We start from the raw sequence: 18,096 nt of genomic DNA on the forward strand, positions 1-18,096 counted from the left end.
ATTAAATTTGCTCACCTATCCATCATAGCCACCGGTTGTGTGTTAAGCTGCAACTTCTCTAGATCGCCCTGATCGAAGAATTCGTCGGCCACCAGCTTGGCCACACGATGTTGCACCTCCCAAGGCTTAGCAATGGCGCTGACATCGCATGCCGTCATCATCATGCCACAGAGCACTTTAAATAAGAGTCGCACATATATTACGTATACGTACAGTATTTCAGACTGACTTACAATCCTTCTTCTCCTCGCCTTGCCAATCGAACTCGCCGTTCTCAACCAGCTCAAGAAAAGCATTACGCTTCTTAAAATACATGGCCAAATCGGTGGAGAGAATAGCGCTCTCCACAGTCTTCATAACCGAACGATAATCTTCGGGCGAAAGTGCCTGGTGAAATGAAAGAATGAAAAAAATGCTTGCATCGACTCGAGATTCTAACATTCTTTTGCCTCACCTGGAATATGTTGTTGCCCTCAGAGTTGAGTATCATCACACACTGATCGAAGTGATGATGCTCCATGGTGCTTGTGGTATACAAAATGGCCAACGGCGATTCGGTTTTGGTCTGGAAGGCATTGTTGGTGCCACGATGATCCAGATCGTGGCAGAGACAAGCCACCAGCAAACCAAGTATTTCCAGATCTGTCATGAAACGCTCCATCTTGCCCGTCTTGAGCATGGCAAACATGGTTTGTGCTACGTTAAGCGCATGTCGCCAATTGTGATACTTGACAGGACGATAATTCTTGCGCACGCTCAGCACCCAGCGACAAAGAACCTGAAAATGAGGAGGTTATAATAGTTATTTTTTAATTTAATAAAATTTGAAAATTTAAAACAAAAATGTTTAAAGAAATAATAAAATTATAAGAGTATTTCCCAGATATTGAAATTATTAATACAAATCTAAGACTTGCATTAGTAAAAAAGTAGGAAACATCAGAGAAATAGTTTTTAAATGGTTTTGATATGATTATTTGTTTAAGAAATTATTTTATGATCAAATATACATACTGTGGTAAATTAATAATGTAAGGAAAAGGAATAATTTTAAATAGATTGGTTATTATTTTTGTTGTTGATAGGAATGATATTTTAGGATAATAAAAACTATCATTGTTTAAATATTCCTTTTACTTACATCATAGGGAATATGGAACTGTGAGACCAGATTGCATTGCATGAACATGCGCAGCACAGCTCGACAAGTGTCATCGTCCACCAGATCAAAGTCTGTAACAAAAGCAGACAAATAATGTACTAACCCAGCTAAAGCAGTCAGTCAATTATCATTTACCTGTAAAAGTGAAGCTGTATAAATTGTACGACTCAGCCTCGGCAATGGCATCCTGTGTGAGCTTCTCCGTCTGATCCTGACTGGCCGTGGCATGATAACTGAGACACTCCAGCGCCACTTTCTGTTTGGCCATTAGTTTGCAGGCATTCTCATACATCTGAGTGTTGTGTATGCCCAGGCCACAGAATATGGCAAATGCCTCGAAAATGGATGCATCCGATTCGGTGAAGGGCAATCCATTCGCCTGCATACACACACAGAGAAAGACATCAAGTCAAGTCAGGGGAACACACAAAGATGTCGCTAACTTTACCCACCTTATTAATCAATTGGGCGACGCCTATCACCGTCTTCTGGGCATTGACAATGGGCATGCAGAGAATGGCATGGGTGCTATCGATCTCGCTCTCCACACGGATTTGATTGTGCTCCCTCACCCACTCGTGGACATCGCATATGTTCACCGTCTGTCCGGTGGTTGCCACAAATTGTGCTATCTGCGCCAGCGTTGAGGTGCTTAGCTCATTGATGGATGGCCTCGAAACATTTGCCGCTTGATATTCGCCACCCAATTCGAAGAGGACCGTAAAACGATTTCGCATCTTTAGCTGCAATTGTCGAGAATGTTTGATGTTGTCGATGATAACGATGATGATGCGATGATGATGATGATGATTATAAAGTGCTGTATAAACTTCAACTATTTGCTTACCTTTTCCTCAAAGCTATCACCGCCTTTAATGGCACGAGTGGTGCGCTGCTCCTGCTGATGAGGCTTCTCGATTATCTTCTCCAAATGGCTCTGTAAAATGGCATGCAAAGTACATGAACATTAAGTGGCTGCCGCTAATGGGGCATCAACTGCTCCCCGAGCAGACTGTGAGCTGATAAATTGCCTTTTGCTCTTCACTCTGACAAGCTTCTGTGTGTGTATGTGTGTGTGTGCCCCACATTTTCTGTTGCACATAATTAAAGTGATATGTTGCACATGACATGGCATATTATCAACAAGTTTACCTCCTAAAGTGGACAAGTTCTTTTCCTGGCATTATTGAAATTCAGGTAATTGGCAATTTTGTCGGTAATCGCATTTAGAGCCCTATGAATAAATAATCAAATGCAATCAGCATTTAATTTAGCTGAATGCATTGTCATAATACCGCTACTTGCCGTAAATTGTCTGCCATACAATTAATAACGAAATTATCATAATTAATTATTATGCTTGACCCAGTTTAATATAATTGCTTGCTTTTTTTTTGCATGCCACACATGAAGGACTTCAATTGATGATGGAATGCAGCCTATAAATTACGATTGTTACAGCCTGTCACAATGTATGGAGACAGAGAGAGAGGGGAGAAGGTGGATAGCTGAGGGAAAAACAGCTGCATGCCTTAAAGTGTTACGCATAATAATTAAATACAATATACAATGCTCTGTGTACACTTGAATTGTCATAACAAAGCGAAAGACATTTCAGTGGAATTTCAAATTGCACACAATTAATTTAAAATTTTAATGCGGTTTCTTAAGTGAAATTTCGTGTAAGTTATTTTTGTTTGCTCGGAAATATATTCTTGGAATATTTAAAAGTTGTTTGTGTATACTTTTTGTACTTTTCTTTGTATTTTTTTTTCGTTCTCGTTTTTATTTAAATTGCCTAATCTTGTTTTAATTCCAAATGGCTCCAAAAAGTATGCTACAAAAATTTGTTTGCATTTAAAACAGGGTTGTCTGCATATTTATTTTGGCTTCTGAGAAGTCGACTCTAATTAATTATTATTTTTTCAATGAAAAGGCAAAATACATGCGTTTTGAATACTTTATTAGTCAGCCAACAGATGTGCCTAACAATATGGTTTAAACATATTATTTTATTCTAAGTTGAAGTATATAATTATCTACATATAACGTATAACTTTCTTAGCTTTGCTGTTACTAATTATAGCAGAAAATATAATCACTTTTTTCTCCAAAAATAAAATAAAGATCTCTTTACACAATTGTTTTGTATTGTAGTCATAACTCTGGCCAAGTGTTCGCAGCACACTTAACACATAAAGCGTTGTCTCGTAAATGAACCCAAGGCCGGAAAGAATGTGCTTCTTTATTAATGCGCTGCTGTTCTGCTATTTAGGCATTACATAATACATATATATATGCGAATAATAAAACGACTGAAACGGGAGGTGCTAAATAACAAAAAAGCACACACAAAAAAAAGGTAATGGGAGTCGAGACAGTAGCTCAATGGGAATTGGCTGGCTTGAGTTACGTTTTACCTTTTTTTTGTGTGTGTGTGTGAAATTCGGTTGGTTTCCTAGTCGGATAAAAGAAATATAACAAAACAGCAAAAAAAAAGTACGTAATGTAAATTGCACATTTTAATTTCCTTGGGGTGCGCTCACAGTAAAGTTGACAAACAGACAAACAAAATGGCCGCGCTGGCGTTTAAACCATTTTAATTTTAATGAAACTGACAGCGAAACACAGGCACACACACACACACACACAGATACATTGAAATTGTGATACCACAACGACACGACCACCGCAGAGCCACAGCCACAGCGATAGCGATAGCTATAGCCACAGCCACTGGCACGCCCCCCAAAAAAGTGGGCGTACAACCAGAGAGCTATACATTTTATTCATGGGCCATGTACTTAGAGCATCGGCAACAAAGTGAAAACAGCAACAGAAATCATTTGACTGCCAGCAGCATTTTTCATGGTAAAATGTATAATGTAAATTTGTTGGTGAAACGTTGGCAAATTAATTTGCAATTGACGAATTCGAAATCAAGAGGAACCGCAGAGTATCGCGGCTCTGCTCGGCTCGGCATTAGGCGAATGTTATAGCATCATTAAGCACTTATCATCTTGTATGCTAAGTGTACTTCACTCACCTCTTCGCAGCAATCCAAATCGACCAAAAACACGGAGCAACGTTCGCATTTGAGGAGTTCTCGTGCCTCGGTCATAATTTTGGTGACAAGGCACTCGAGATTGTTTTGCTCCTCGAAGATGCTGCGCGCCAAATTCAAAAGGATTTGATTGCGTCTGTACTCCTGGACGGACATTTCAAAGAGCTGAGCGTTTTGGATGCCAATGCCACAGAATGTCAAATATCTGCGAAAGATTTCCACATCATGCTCATCGAATTCCATGCAGCCTGCCCAAAAATAGAATACACACACATACACGCAATTTGATTGAGATTGTTAAATACAATATATGTTAGATAATAAGCTTACCATTCGTTTTATTGATGATTTGTGCGACGCCGATGATGTCGCCCTCGTAATTGCAAATGGGCATGCACAAAATGGCGTTCGTTTTGTAGCCAGTCTTCAGATCGATTTCGCAATTGAATCGCGCATCCTGGTATGCCTCTTTAATGTTAATCATCTCCTTTGTCTGCGCCACCATGCCCGCAATCCCAATGCCAAATGGAATGATTATCTCCTCGGCTCGGGCCCGCGTCACCGCATCCTTGAGTGCTGCAATCGTGAAACGAGAGATGAGATGTGGTTAGAGATGTGGTAAGTCAAGGCGAGGCGAGGCGCATAAATCATTAAAAGGCAAAGCACAACACGGGATGGCGCACACATCTAAATAAATATTAAATTTATAGACAAAATATTCACTCTGCCATGCAAAAGATACATCAGCAGTGGCAACAACAACAGCAACGAAAAAAAAATAAAAATAAAGAAATTGCCAGGGCAAAATCCAAAGCCAAAGGCGCTAAAAGTCAAAATGTGGCCGCGTCTCAGACTCCAAATCAGGGTCGTGGCTCCCAGCTGAATTTGCATGGCACACACATACATTACTATATATCTAACGTGAGATATGTGTGTGTGTGTGTGTGTGAGTGTATTTGGCCTACAGCCTCGATTGCCGACACAAGTAAACCTTGGTTATGCTCTAGGCTCTAATCTTCTTTTGCAACATTTTCCATCTGAATTATGTAGCGGAAGCGGCGGCTTTAACGCACGAAACAGACACCGAGATTCATTGCAAATGTTAAGCTCAAATTTAGCCTACCTCCCTCCCCCCACATCTTTGCATGTGTGCGTAAGTGCGTGTGTTTGTGTGTGTGTGTGCGAGTGAACACGTTTTAGGCAGCATCTATTTTTCATTTGATAGCAAACCTTTTGAGTTTTTATGGCTTGGCCTACCGAAAAACTTTTAATGCCCACTTCCGCTTAGACTTAATTTGCTAATGCGTTTTGCCTCCCCCCTCAAACACACAGAGAGGGAAAGGAAAGTGTTTGTTTTCCCATTTTGCCGCTAATGAGTGGCACTTTGTGCGGCTTAGTTCGAATGAGAGTCAAAAGCCAATGTCAAAGCCACAGAACGCTCTTTGCCTAATGCACATTTTCAATCAAATAATTTCTAATGCAGCCCGACACTTGATTGTGAATGTTGTCAACGATTTATTTCCATCTATTTCTTATGCATAGGTAAAAAGGTCAGCTGCAAGCTTTTGTAATCTCTTTGTTCATTTGCCTTAATGACTCGAAATTGACCCTAACTCATAATTGTTATTCTGCCTTTGAAATGAAAATGTTACTTTAGTTGGAAACAAGTTTTGGCAAACAGTCATAAATATTGCTGCCAATTCGAATTGTGAATATTCACAATTGCAATTCCACTGCTTAATTAAATTGAATTCTTTTCTGTTGTGACGTTGGCAACCGATTGGATTGCAAAAAAGGAGAAAAAAAAGTAAAACGGATGCCAATTATTGCTCACCTGTCTTTTGTGTAACGTCAAAGAGTTTGGCCACCAGATACTTGTTGTTCGATGTGCCCTTGGCCAGAAAGAGGGAGCCGCGATCCGCATGGGTTAGCAGGCCAACGTTGACCAATATCTTGTGACAGAGCACATCAATGTCCAGCTCATTGGCCACGTCACGTATCAGCTCCATGAAGAGCTCGCCCTCGTCCAGGTCCATCAAATGTCGTCGACTTTCGGGCAGCGCTTGAACCGATGAATTCGAGAGCCTGCGCGGTGATTTCTACGAACGAATTGAAAGAGAGAGAGAGAGACAGAGAGTGAGACAGAGACATGGACAATAAATGTTAATGAAAGGCTTAGAAACTGATTCAGTATTACAAGCACACAGAGGACACACAGGACGAAGCCACTTGAGCTACAGAAATAATTGAAATTTGCGGCGAGTAAGGAGAAAGATGGCAATATTTAATTAACTGTTGTAATTGCTTTGCCTCGTCCAAACCATTTAGTATTAATAGAACAATAAACCTGACATTAGACTGCTATTACTACTATTTTAGAAAAATACATACATTATGTATAATAAAGCGACATACGAAAACAAATTCACAGTTGCTGACCGACACAAAAAACACTTAACCCATGCGACTTGTCATCTGGGCCACGTTCAATTTCAAATGAAACTAAACCCCACAGAATTTCCTGGTCAAAGGTGACCATTAGCAGTAGCGATAGTCAAGAGCGAGAGCGAGAGACTCCTTCAAACTGGTAACTGGTAACTGGCAACTGGTAATTGAATACAAAATGCCCTTTTGGTGTCCCCTCTGCGTGAGAGGGGACAATTAAGAGGGCACCTTTGAGAGCTGGCGAATGTTGCGTGCTGTGCGCCTATCCAACAAACCAGGACTTCAGGTCTCGACTCCCGCCTTATTGTGGCACAATTTTTGCCAAATTAAAGCAATTTGTTATTGTTTTTAGCTCCTGTCGTTTGGCTCTGCATAAAACATTTGCGTGTGCCGCACAAAAATATCGATAATTATACGTTTAAAAATAAATATTTTACAACATTTTCTCAACTTGTGTCAATAACTTGAGTTTGCATTTAAAGTGAAATCAAAGAATCTAGCATGAATCATCCATTCATTTATATTTTACAAGTGCCGCAATTTGTATGTATTGATCGTAAAGTTTGTTGTTACATTGTAGCATTTGTCACTTAACAGCGAAATTGCTTGTGGCACGCTATTAAATTGCTGCTATCGATTGGCTTTAAAGATATGTTGAATTAAATATTATCTCCATTATACATTTCATTTGGTTTTTTTTTTTTTGTTTGAGGTTTCTGTTATTGCTTTAAATATGAAAACAAGCAGTTAATAATTTTAATTACAACACGTAATTGCCTGACAATAATTGCTAGAGTGTGCTTAAAATAATCCAATAATCGAATATAAAGCAATTGAGTAATTTACCAATTAAATAAGGACTGTTTGACAACAAGAGCGAACAGAGGCAAAGTATAAATAGTTAATTAAATGCAGAGACCGGCAAACAAAAGCAATTGGCATTGTCTCTCCAATGTTACGTTAAGGACCTCTAAAATAATCAAACCGTAACGAGTGCTTTTGAACTTTTGCCAGGAAAAACAACAACAAACACCAGCAGAAAACAGAGAGCATTTTCTTTTCCTTTGGCAAGAATAACAATAAAACACAAACTACATGCGCGCTTCGCAAAGTTTTTCGTGAAGCATAAAAAGAAGGGAAGACTACAAAACCAGTCAAAATGGGTTTTAATAGGATTTTGCTTTTGCTCAACTGCAAATTAAATGGGATTTTTCCCCGTTGCAGCGTGACAGTTGATGAAAGCTTTTGTTAAATCCCTGCAATAAAACAAAAACAAAACAAGAGAACTCTGACTGTTTGTCTGACGATTGCCGATTGCAGTTTGCTGTTTGCATTATGTAACAAGCACTTATACAAATTGACAATATCGACAATGCAACACGACGTTGCAAGACATGCGCGCAACACCTGCAACACCAGGTAACCAGGTGAGGCCAGATTTGAAAGGTGCAGCAGCTGTGTGTACTTAACTGGGTAAGCATTAAAAAACTGCAACATCTTTAGCTAGTGTTTCTCTCTTTCTCGCTCTCTCTGGCAACTTGCCACTTTATCTCTCTCTTTTTCGCTGGCTGCCCTTTCGACTTCCTGTATGCGCATAAGTATGCAGAATCCTTGAGCCATGCTCGCATTTAGTTTGATTTTGCAAGTGCAAGGTGAGTGTTTGCCATTGCAAGTGTCTGCGTATATTGAAGGACTTTTCTCCCTACGTATGTGTGTGTGTGTGTTTGTCTTGAAGCGAGCTCAGCTCTTGGTCGAGGCTAGACGCCAGGCAAACCAAGTCGAACAGATCAGAGAACAGACAAGCCGGAGTGTAGTTTTGCAAACAGCACTTGTTGTCATAGGCAAAACAAGTGCGCTCATTTTTTGCCAACCTCTGGCTCTGGTGCTCGTGCTCGTCGTTGGTCTTTTTGCCTTCCATCTGGCTGTCTGTCTGTCTGTCTGTCTCATACCCTCGGCAAGTGCTTAAGCAAACTTTATGTTTCGCAAAAATGAGCACAACGCACAGCATGTACTTCAAAGAGACACGTGTAAGTGGCGATACTCGCAGGCCAAGTACATAAGTTTAATTATGAAATGTACTCGCACATGAAACGTTGCCATTCAAAATATTAATTAGGAATAAGTGGAGGGAACTTCAAAGTGGAAGTACGTATACAGTATCATCAAGTCGACTAACGTTCTCAATTGAGCCATATACACAAGACAAGTTAAACAAAATCTATATTTACCTTTTAGATACAACAACTTCAATTCCCAAATAATAACTTATTATATAAAAAAAACCTTTTCACGTGCTGTACAAAGTAACTGTTTACCCAACTGCGGTTATTTGAAGTTCAAATTAAGTTAAATAGAGGTAGAGAAACAACTGAAGAGTTGTTATAAAAGTAAAGTTCAATAGAAACATAATACAATTTAATTTAAATATGAACTTTGTTGATCTTTCGTTTTGTTTAGAATAAATATCTATAGTATCTATATTTGTTGTCTCAAGAATATTCTCAACTGAAAGATTATCTTGGGTGTATGCAAGAATTATGTTAAGGAATACAGGCGAGAAGGGAAGCAAATGAGGAAAAGACAATTCTTATTGTTATTAAATTCAGATACACGCTTAACAAATAAATCAATGTACTCCAAAATAAATGGGTTTTCGTTCGCGGAAAAATCGCGCATTAAGTGAAACATATGCTTAGCAAAAAGAGTGGAACGATAAATGTAAATAAAATGAATTTACGTAAACCTTAAACTAATAAATTAAAATGCACTGGTTGAAAGTGTTCGACTAAAAAATACACTATGATGAAAAATCTAAGTGAAATAGATGTGATACAAGCTCAGTGTAAAGTTATTTTCTTTGCAGACTCAACGAAAATATAAAATGTAAGCATTTATTATGGAATGCAATATTCATTCTTTTACTTTTCAGAAACAGTTTCCTCGACCTGTTACTTATATTCGCTAAAAACTATAATACCCAAAAAAATAGGAAAAATATGAATTAGAATTTTAAGCTGTCTAATTAACACAATCTGTATAAATAAACTTTAAGTTTTGCATATTATCACAATGAAAGTTTAGCATAAAAAGAGCAGACTTACTATCTGCCAGTCAAGAAGTTAGACGAATTTCAACATGAGAATTGAAGCCGTAATCCTGGGTTGTGTCTTATTGGCATTCTGCCTGATCAGAAGCAGCAATGCACAATCAACAACACCTGAATCATCAGCATATCAACTGAGGAAGAAACAACCACTGCTGCTGCAGGATCTATAACGACCACTGAAGCAACACCATTTGTGCCACCACCACCGCTACCAAAGTGGCGCAAATTTGGAAAACAACCAATAGTTATTAATTTTGGATACTTAGCTAAAAATAATTATGGATACAAACATGGATAATTTCAATTTGATCAAAATTATAATTTAATTTTATTTTTCTAATTTTTGTCTTCTAACGTCAAATAAAATTAATCGATGCAGACCAAACCTTTTTATCTTTCTTGTTTTCTTTATCATATTTTGTCGTTTCAAAAAGTAGCGAAAAACTGCATAAACCCCTAAATTACATTTATGAATATTATAAAAGACCACCGAAAATAAATGATAAAAAAAATTGAAGCAAATGAGCAAGAAAGCTACAGTTGTGTGTTCGACTATCAGATTCCTGCTCAAAGCAAAACAATGCGGTATTATATTTTAAATATACCAAATTACCAGATCGAAAAATTAAAAGTAATAAGTTATATTTGGTATATTGAAATTATTTTCAAAATATACCAAAATGGACAAAATATACCAGATTGTTTTTGAAAATGATTTAAAAAACAGCTTATATAATTGTTATTTGATCTCAGCTATAAATAAATTCTAGCCGAAACCATGCAAAATTGTGACCTTGCAAAATCTATGCAATACCATGTTATGGAATATTTGTCTTCATAAGAGTCTAGGCGATTAAATGAAACTCACATTCGCTTAAACTATGATACACAATACAAATAACAGAATACAATTATTACAATCTGTGTAAATAAATTTACATTTTTACGCATTATCCCAATGAAAATTTGGTATAAAAAGAGCTGACTTTTTCTGTGTCTGTCAGTCGAGAAGTTCAACCGATTTCAATATGAGAATTCAAGCCGTAATCCTTGTTTGTGTCCTCTTCGCATTATGCTTGATCAGAGGCAGCAATGGACACACAACGCAACCATTTTCGACCACTGAGGCAGCAACAACCACTACTGAAGCAGTTATAGCACCCACTGAGGCTGCACCACTTAAGCCAAGAGGATGGAGGAAGTGGTTCAAGTTTGGAAAAGGACCAATCCTTATTAATTTTGGATACATAGCTAAAAAATAATTTTGGAGAATTTAAACTTGACCAAAATTATAATTTAATTTTATTTTTCACATTTTTGTTTTTTAACGTCAAATAAAATTATTTGATTCAGACCAAATCTTTTCAATCTTTTTGATTTCCTTATCATATTTTTGTCATTGCACCAAAGTAGCGAAAAAATGCAAATACCCCTAAATAATGTTTATGAATATTATAAAAGACCAACGAAAATAAATGATAAAAAAAATTGGAGCAAACATCAATAATTTTTGATAAAATTGCGAACAAATAATTTAATGTAAATAGAAACGAGCAAGAAAGCTTCAGTAGTGTGTGTGTTCGACTATCACTTATACACACATTCGCTTAATCTAAAATGCCGAATAAAAATAATTGAATACAATCAATAAATCGACATTTTTGTGCAATATCCCAATGAAAGTTTGGTATAAATAGAGGAGACACCTTCCAGTGTAAGTCAGTCGAGAAGTTCAACCGATTTCAATATGAGAATTCAAGCCGTATTCCTTGTTTGTGTCCTGATTGCATTCTGTCTGATCAGAAGCAGCAATGCCCAAACAACGACAACAACGACAACAACGACCACTGCGGCACCAACAACCACCACTGAGGCAGTAAGTGCGACCACTGAGGCAGGACCATTTAAGCCACATGGATGGAGGAAGTGGCACAAGTTTGGAAAACGACCAATCGTTATTAATTTTGGATACATTGCTAAAAAATAATTCTGGATACAAACATGGGACAATTTCAACTTGACCAAAATTAAAATTTAATTTTATTTTTTATATTTATGTCTTTTAAAGGCATATACAAATTAAATTTCAATCATTCTGTTTTGTATAACATATTTTTTTTTATTGCACCAAAGGAGATAAAAAGTTCAAATATCTCTAAAATGTAATATTTTTGAATATTATAATAATTTTCTATAATATTGCGACCAAATAATTTAATGTAAATAAAAACGAGCAAGAAAGCTACAGTCGAGTGTGCTTAACTCTCGGATATTTGCTACCCATTTCTAATAAAGCAAAACAATGCGGTATTATTCTTAAAATGTACTAAATAAAGATATACCGAAAGCTATATTAATATACTGTTAAAAATATACCATAATGAACAAAACATGCCAGATTGTCAACCAAATCATCAGCCCTTTTTAGCCATTTTAAATTAAATTTTTAAAAAACTTCTATAATTTTAATTTGATAGCGAGATTTAAAATATATAGTATTCTAGCTTTTCAAAAATGTATACTGTACCATGTTATGGAATATTTATCTTTATAAGAGTCTAGACGGCTTCATTAACATACACACATTCGCTAAATTATAATGCGAAATAAAAATAATAGAATTCAATCTGTGTAAATAAATCTACATTATTGCGCAATATCCCAATGAAAATTTGGTATAAAAAGAGCTGACATTTCCTGTATCAGTCAGTCGAGAAGTTAAACCGATTTCAATATGAGAATTCAAGCCGTAATCCTTGTTTGTGTCCTGTTCGCATTATGCTTGATCAGAGGCAGCAATGGAACCTCATCAACATCAACAACGACTGAGGCAGCAACAACCACCACTGAGGCAGATATAGCCACCACTGAGGCGGGACCATTTAAGCCTCAAGGATGGAGGAAGTGGCACAAGTTTGGAAAAGGACCAATCGTTATTAATTTTGGATACTTAGCTAAAAAATAATTTTGGAGAATTTAAACTTGACCAAAATTATAATTTAATTATATTTTTCACATTTTTGTTTTTTAACGTCAAATAAAAATTATTCGATGCAGATCAAACCTTTTCAATCTTTTTGTTCTCTTTATCATATTTTCGTCATTGCACCAAAAGAGCGATAAAATAAATTTAAATATTATTTGAAGCAAACATCAATTATTTTCGAAAAAATTGCAAACAAATAATTTAATGTAAATATAAACGAACAAGAAAGTTTCAGTCGTGTGTGTCACTTATAGACACATTCGCTTAATCTATAATGCCCAATAAAAATAATAGAATACAATCTGTGTAAATAAATCGACATTTTTGCGCAATATCCCAATGAAAGTTTGGTATAAATAGAGGAGACAACTTCCAGTGTTAGTCAGTCGAGAAGTTCAACCGATTTCAATATGAGAATTCAAGCTGTTATCCTTGTTTGTGTCCTGTTTGCATTCTGTTTGATCAGAAGCAGCAATGCACAAACATCGACAACAACGACCACTGAGGTAGCAACAACCACCACTGAGGCAGATAGTGCGACCACTGAGGCGGGACCATTTAAGCCACATGGATGGAGGAAGTGGCACAAGTATGGAAAACGACCAATCGTTATTAATTTTGGATACATTGCGAAAAAATAATTCTGGATACAAACATGGGGCAATTTCACCTTGAATAAAATTAAAATTTTATTTTATTTTTTATATATATGTCTAATTTAATGGCATATAAAAAGCAAGAAAGCTAAAGTCGAGTGTGCTTAACTCTCGGATATTTCCTACCCATTTCTAATAAAGCAAAACAATGCGGTATTATTCTTAAAATATACTAGATAAGTATAGCGAAAAATAAAAATATACCAAAAGCTATATTAATATACTGTTAAAAATATACCATAATGAACAAAACATGCCAGATTGTCAACCAAATCATCTTAGCCCTTTTGCAGCAGCATTTTGAGCCATACAAAATAAATTAAAAAAAACGTCTATAATTTTAATTTGATCGCGACTTAAAATATATTCCATTATTTTCAAAATTTATACAGTACCATGTTATGGAATATTTATCTTTATAAGAGTCTAGACGGCTTCATTAACACAGTTATACACACATTCGCTAAATTATAATGCGAAATAAAAATAATAGAATACAATCTGTGTAAATAAATCTAAATTTTTGCGCAATATCGCAATGAAAGTTTGGTATAAAAAGAGCTGACTTTTTCCAGTGTCTGTCAGTAGAGAAGTTCAACCGATTTCAATATGAGAATTCAAACCGTAATCCTTGTTTGTGTCCTGTTCGCATTATGCTTGATCAGAGGCAGCAATGCACAATCATCATCATCAACGACCACTGAGGCAACAACAACCACCACTGAGGCAGTTATATCGACCACTGAGGCTGCACCACCTAAGCCACAAGGATGGAGGAAGTGGTTCAAGTTTGGAAAAGGACCTATCCTTATTAATTTTGGATTCATTGCTAAAAAATAATTCTGAATATGGGCATTGAGCATTTCACCTCGACTAAAATTATAAATTAATTGGATTTTTTAAATATTTGTCTTTTAACACAAAATAAAATTAAACAATGTCAAAGAAATCTTATTTAAATTTTTTTTGAAATTTTGTTTTCTCAACTTAAAATAAAAATAAAATGATGTTTATCAAATCTTAATTAAAATTTGTATTTTGTATATCATATTTTTACCCCTAATATTTGATATTTATAAATATAACAAGTTAATTTATAAAATTATTTATTTGGAAATCATAGAGACTGTATATTAACGTTGTTTTTTTATATGTTTTGAAAGGGAAAATATGCGCATAGTAAGAAGCTAAAACAAACTTGATACGTGTGCAACCATTCCAAATGCTAGCCAACAATTGCAGTTCTATCTTTTATATCCTCTGAGATCTAAGTTATCATACGGACGGCAACCATATACACCGTCAAACGGACAAGAATATACATATAACATATTTAATAAGAGGTAGGAAATGCCTCGTTCTGTCGGTTACATACATTTCTTATAGGCATATAATAAACCAATAGCGGATATAAAAATGTTTTTACCAAAATTATTCGACAACAAATGAAAATGAAAACTCTGAATAACATTAATGTGCTACAACCTCAACAACCTGTTAAATTTCTGCTTCTCGAAATTTCATCAAATTTATTCACACATTCGCTGTCTAAATAACGCAATCTGTTTAAATAAATCTATAGTTTGATACAAAAAGAGTAGAACGACATAACACATATCGTTCTTCTTATTTTTATCTTTGCTCCAAAAGAGTAAAAAAGTACAGCTACCCTTTAAATAGTGCATATAAAATACAATATACCACCAAAGAAAAAGAAATAATAAAAGAATTGGAGCAAAGTTAAATAATTTCGATTATGTAGCGACTAAATAATTTAATGTAAATAGAAAAGCTTCATTATGTTTCCAGTAAAAAGACTTCAATTGAAAGTATCTGTTTTGGACAATAAAACAGAACAACTGCAAATAATACAAATTCAGCAAACCTGTTTAAAAGCAAACTATTTAATTCTGAGTACATGACTACGAAATACCCTGTTATCATTGGTTAGTACTCTGAATGTAAATTATTGTACATAGCTTCTGTTTGTAGTGTTATTTAACCAATGAATATGAATTAAAAAGCTGCATAATAAATTTAGCTGTTTTTAAATTTCATGAACTGTCTCCAGTAGATTAAAGATATAAGATTCATGCAATCTCTCAGAATCGAAATACCCTTATTTTCTTGTTCACTTCACAAACAAAAATTGAAAAGGACTTTATACCTTATTTCTAATACAATCTGTGTAAATAAATCGAAAATTTGCACATTATTTCAATAGAAATTTTGTATAAAAACGTAAAATTTTGGCAGAATTTGTCAGAAGAATTTCGTGGAGTGATTAAAACATGAGAATTCAAGCTATCGTCTTTGGGTGTGTTCTCTTGGCAATCTGCTTGTTCAGAAGCAGTGAAGCCGCTTGTGCCTCATCAACTTGCACCCCTGATGAGTGCACCGAGGCGGATAATGCAGCACATATTTCCTGTGTAGCGGCCACAACAACAACTACAACAGCACCAACAACAACATCAACAGAAACACCAACAACTAAAGCATCAACAAACAAATCATGGAAGAAATGGGGCAAATTTGGAAAGCGACCAATAATTATCAATTTCGGCTATATGGCTAAAAAATAATTCTATTTGTTCACAATAAAAGACGTAATTTTGCATTGCTTAATCTATTTATTTGGAGTGTGAAAAGCGATAGAATATTGTATAATTGAGTATTATTCATACAAAAATATCTTTAAAGGACTTTTGTATAATACACTGTGCCTAAAATATATTGCATAAATAATATAAAAGTAATTCTAATGAAATACTAATTTATATTTATGTATATCCATATATTTCTCATAAAAGACTTCAATTCATTTAATTTAAAGTATTTGCAGTTAAAGTTATTATTGTGAATATATTACATACCAATTTGATTCAAGTTAAATAATCAACCATAAATCGTAGATAAATAACTGTTATACGGATTTTTTTGCGCTTTAAAATATGCTTCTTTTTTATATCATTTTCTAAATGTCTTTACCGAGGTCTGTTTTAAATGTTTATTATTTTCTTTAATTCTCGCATCGTGATAAGCTTATTATTTACCTTAATTAGGAATGCTAACAAAAATATCTCAAATGCCGTATAAATAAAAGTACCTTCATGTTGGTTGTTTTTTTAATATTTGCCCTTGTCTAATCGAAGCGTGCGTTAGTTTTAGGCCTAACCCATAGTTTGAACAAGTCTTCAGCTGTTGAGCATGACAATGTGATCTGTATAAACTATTCAATGCTTTATTGTTTCGTTCATAGAAAGCAATTGAACAAATACCAAAAAAAAGTAAAACAGTAGATTGACGTAAATGTAACTGAATGCAAAAGACGTAACTAAACTTCTTTCTTTAGTTTCTGATTCTTACAAGCTGTGTAAACAGAATCTTACGATATATCTAAAGTTGACCAAATAAAAAGTTTGGGTATAAAAAGTGCCAGAGTCTGGCAGAAACTAATTATCTTTGAAGTAGAAGTTCAACTGATATCAACATGCGTATCCAGACCGTAGTCCTTGGTTGTGTCCTCTTGGCTCTTTGCCTGATCGACAGTACTTCTGGTACATCGACCACCACCACAACAACAACAACGACCACAGAGGCAACAACAACAACAACTTCCACAACGAGCAGCACCACCGTGGACTCCTCAACAAGTGCCGAGTATGGTGCTTTGGTTCGTTTGAAGCAGCAGCTTCGTCGCCTTGCCCGCCTGAAAAAATTGAGGAAAGAGCGTCAGGCGGCCAGAAGGCTTGCTGCTCAGAGATTGAGAAAAGCTTTGCGCAATTAACGGAGACGTATCAACAGAAGACTCCGAAATCACGGTTAATTTCAAAAAATTGATTAATTGAATACGTTTTACAAACATTTAAAAATTTTTAAACTCTTAAAATGAGCTTTGAAACCTTTTTTAATTATAATTGTCTCAATAAATGTATTTAATATAATTTATTTAATTTGTTTTTGAGAGGATATTGCATAAAATCGAAAAAAAAAAACCACAACCAAGCTTCCAAAATAGGTTACAAACATTTTCATTTTGGAAAACTTTAAGTAGGCACACGGAAGAAAAACATTTTAAAATCATTTTAATAAGCTGAAACGATGCCAAAATTCACCTAGAACATAAATTTTTCAATTTAAACAAAAGGAATATATTTTATTTGCTTAGTGTGAAAAATGGTTTTAAGAACTGTTTTACTATTCAAATTTTTAAAAAATTCTACATATTAACTAATTTTACATTTTCTAAGACTTTTAGAAAAAAAATAATAATTATTATTGTTTTACTTTCACTTCTCATTAAAAAGAGGTATACAAAGAGTTTTGAATGCAATCGACTCGTAGCAATCAAGTATTTCTAAGTTTGTATGAATAGGCAGACCTAGTGAATAATATAGAATATAAGTTGCGTATCTTAGTAAACTTTACTTCATACACTGCTCGCCACTTAAATAGGACACCCTGTTAGCTCTCTTCACAACAGTTCATAACTTAAAAACATATTAATTTACTTCATTCTTTCCAAGTTTTAGAAATCTTGATTATGGTATGTGGAAAAATATGTTTTGATTGTCAATAGAAGTCAACGGGTATTTCGTAGTCGTAGTCGAGCCCTCTCGACTAGAATGTTTTGTTTATAATAGACAGATGTTTAATTGGGTACACACGCATATTTAA

At 35.2% G+C, this 18,096-nt stretch overlaps 2 protein-coding genes across 2 annotated transcripts in view; one reads left to right on the forward strand and one right to left on the reverse strand.

Annotated features, from left to right (window-relative positions):
• Positions 1-18,096, reverse strand: part of LOC133838474 (cGMP-specific 3',5'-cyclic phosphodiesterase) — a 60,210-nt gene that overhangs the window by 1,465 nt on the left and 40,649 nt on the right. The window contains exons 4-13 of the mRNA XM_062269593.1: positions 6,061-6,325; positions 4,557-4,802; positions 4,209-4,474; positions 2,010-2,099; positions 1,615-1,905; positions 1,298-1,541; positions 1,142-1,233; positions 455-778; positions 234-387; positions 16-175 (exon numbers count right to left, since the gene is read on the reverse strand). Of these exons, the coding sequence (XP_062125577.1) occupies positions 16-175; positions 234-387; positions 455-778; positions 1,142-1,233; positions 1,298-1,541; positions 1,615-1,905; positions 2,010-2,099; positions 4,209-4,474; positions 4,557-4,802; positions 6,061-6,325 (2,132 nt within the window). The remainder of the gene's footprint in view (positions 1-15; positions 176-233; positions 388-454; positions 779-1,141; positions 1,234-1,297; positions 1,542-1,614; positions 1,906-2,009; positions 2,100-4,208; positions 4,475-4,556; positions 4,803-6,060; positions 6,326-18,096) is intronic.
• Positions 15,691-17,254, forward strand: LOC133839533 (integumentary mucin C.1-like). Its single transcript, XM_062271131.1, has 2 exons — positions 15,691-15,997; positions 16,891-17,254. Exons 1-2 carry the CDS (start codon positions 15,711-15,713, stop codon positions 17,204-17,206), a joined length of 603 nt encoding a protein of 200 aa, XP_062127115.1. The 5' UTR covers positions 15,691-15,710; the 3' UTR covers positions 17,207-17,254.

The sequence above is a fragment of the Drosophila sulfurigaster genome, chromosome 2R, assembly GCF_023558435.1.
Source record: "Drosophila sulfurigaster albostrigata strain 15112-1811.04 chromosome 2R, ASM2355843v2, whole genome shotgun sequence".
Lineage (NCBI taxonomy): Eukaryota > Metazoa > Arthropoda > Insecta > Diptera > Drosophilidae > Drosophila > Drosophila sulfurigaster.

Bases quoted from the DNA above. Each gene is read 5' to 3' on its own strand.
- LOC133839533 (XM_062271131.1), top strand. From the start codon at position 15,711: ATGAGAATTCAAGCTATCGTCTTTGGGTGTGTTCTCTTGGCAATCTGC. The intron at 15,998-16,890 runs ATAATTCTATTT...TCTTTGAAGTAG, and splicing joins TTCGGCTATATGGCTAAAAA to AAGTTCAACTGATATCAACA.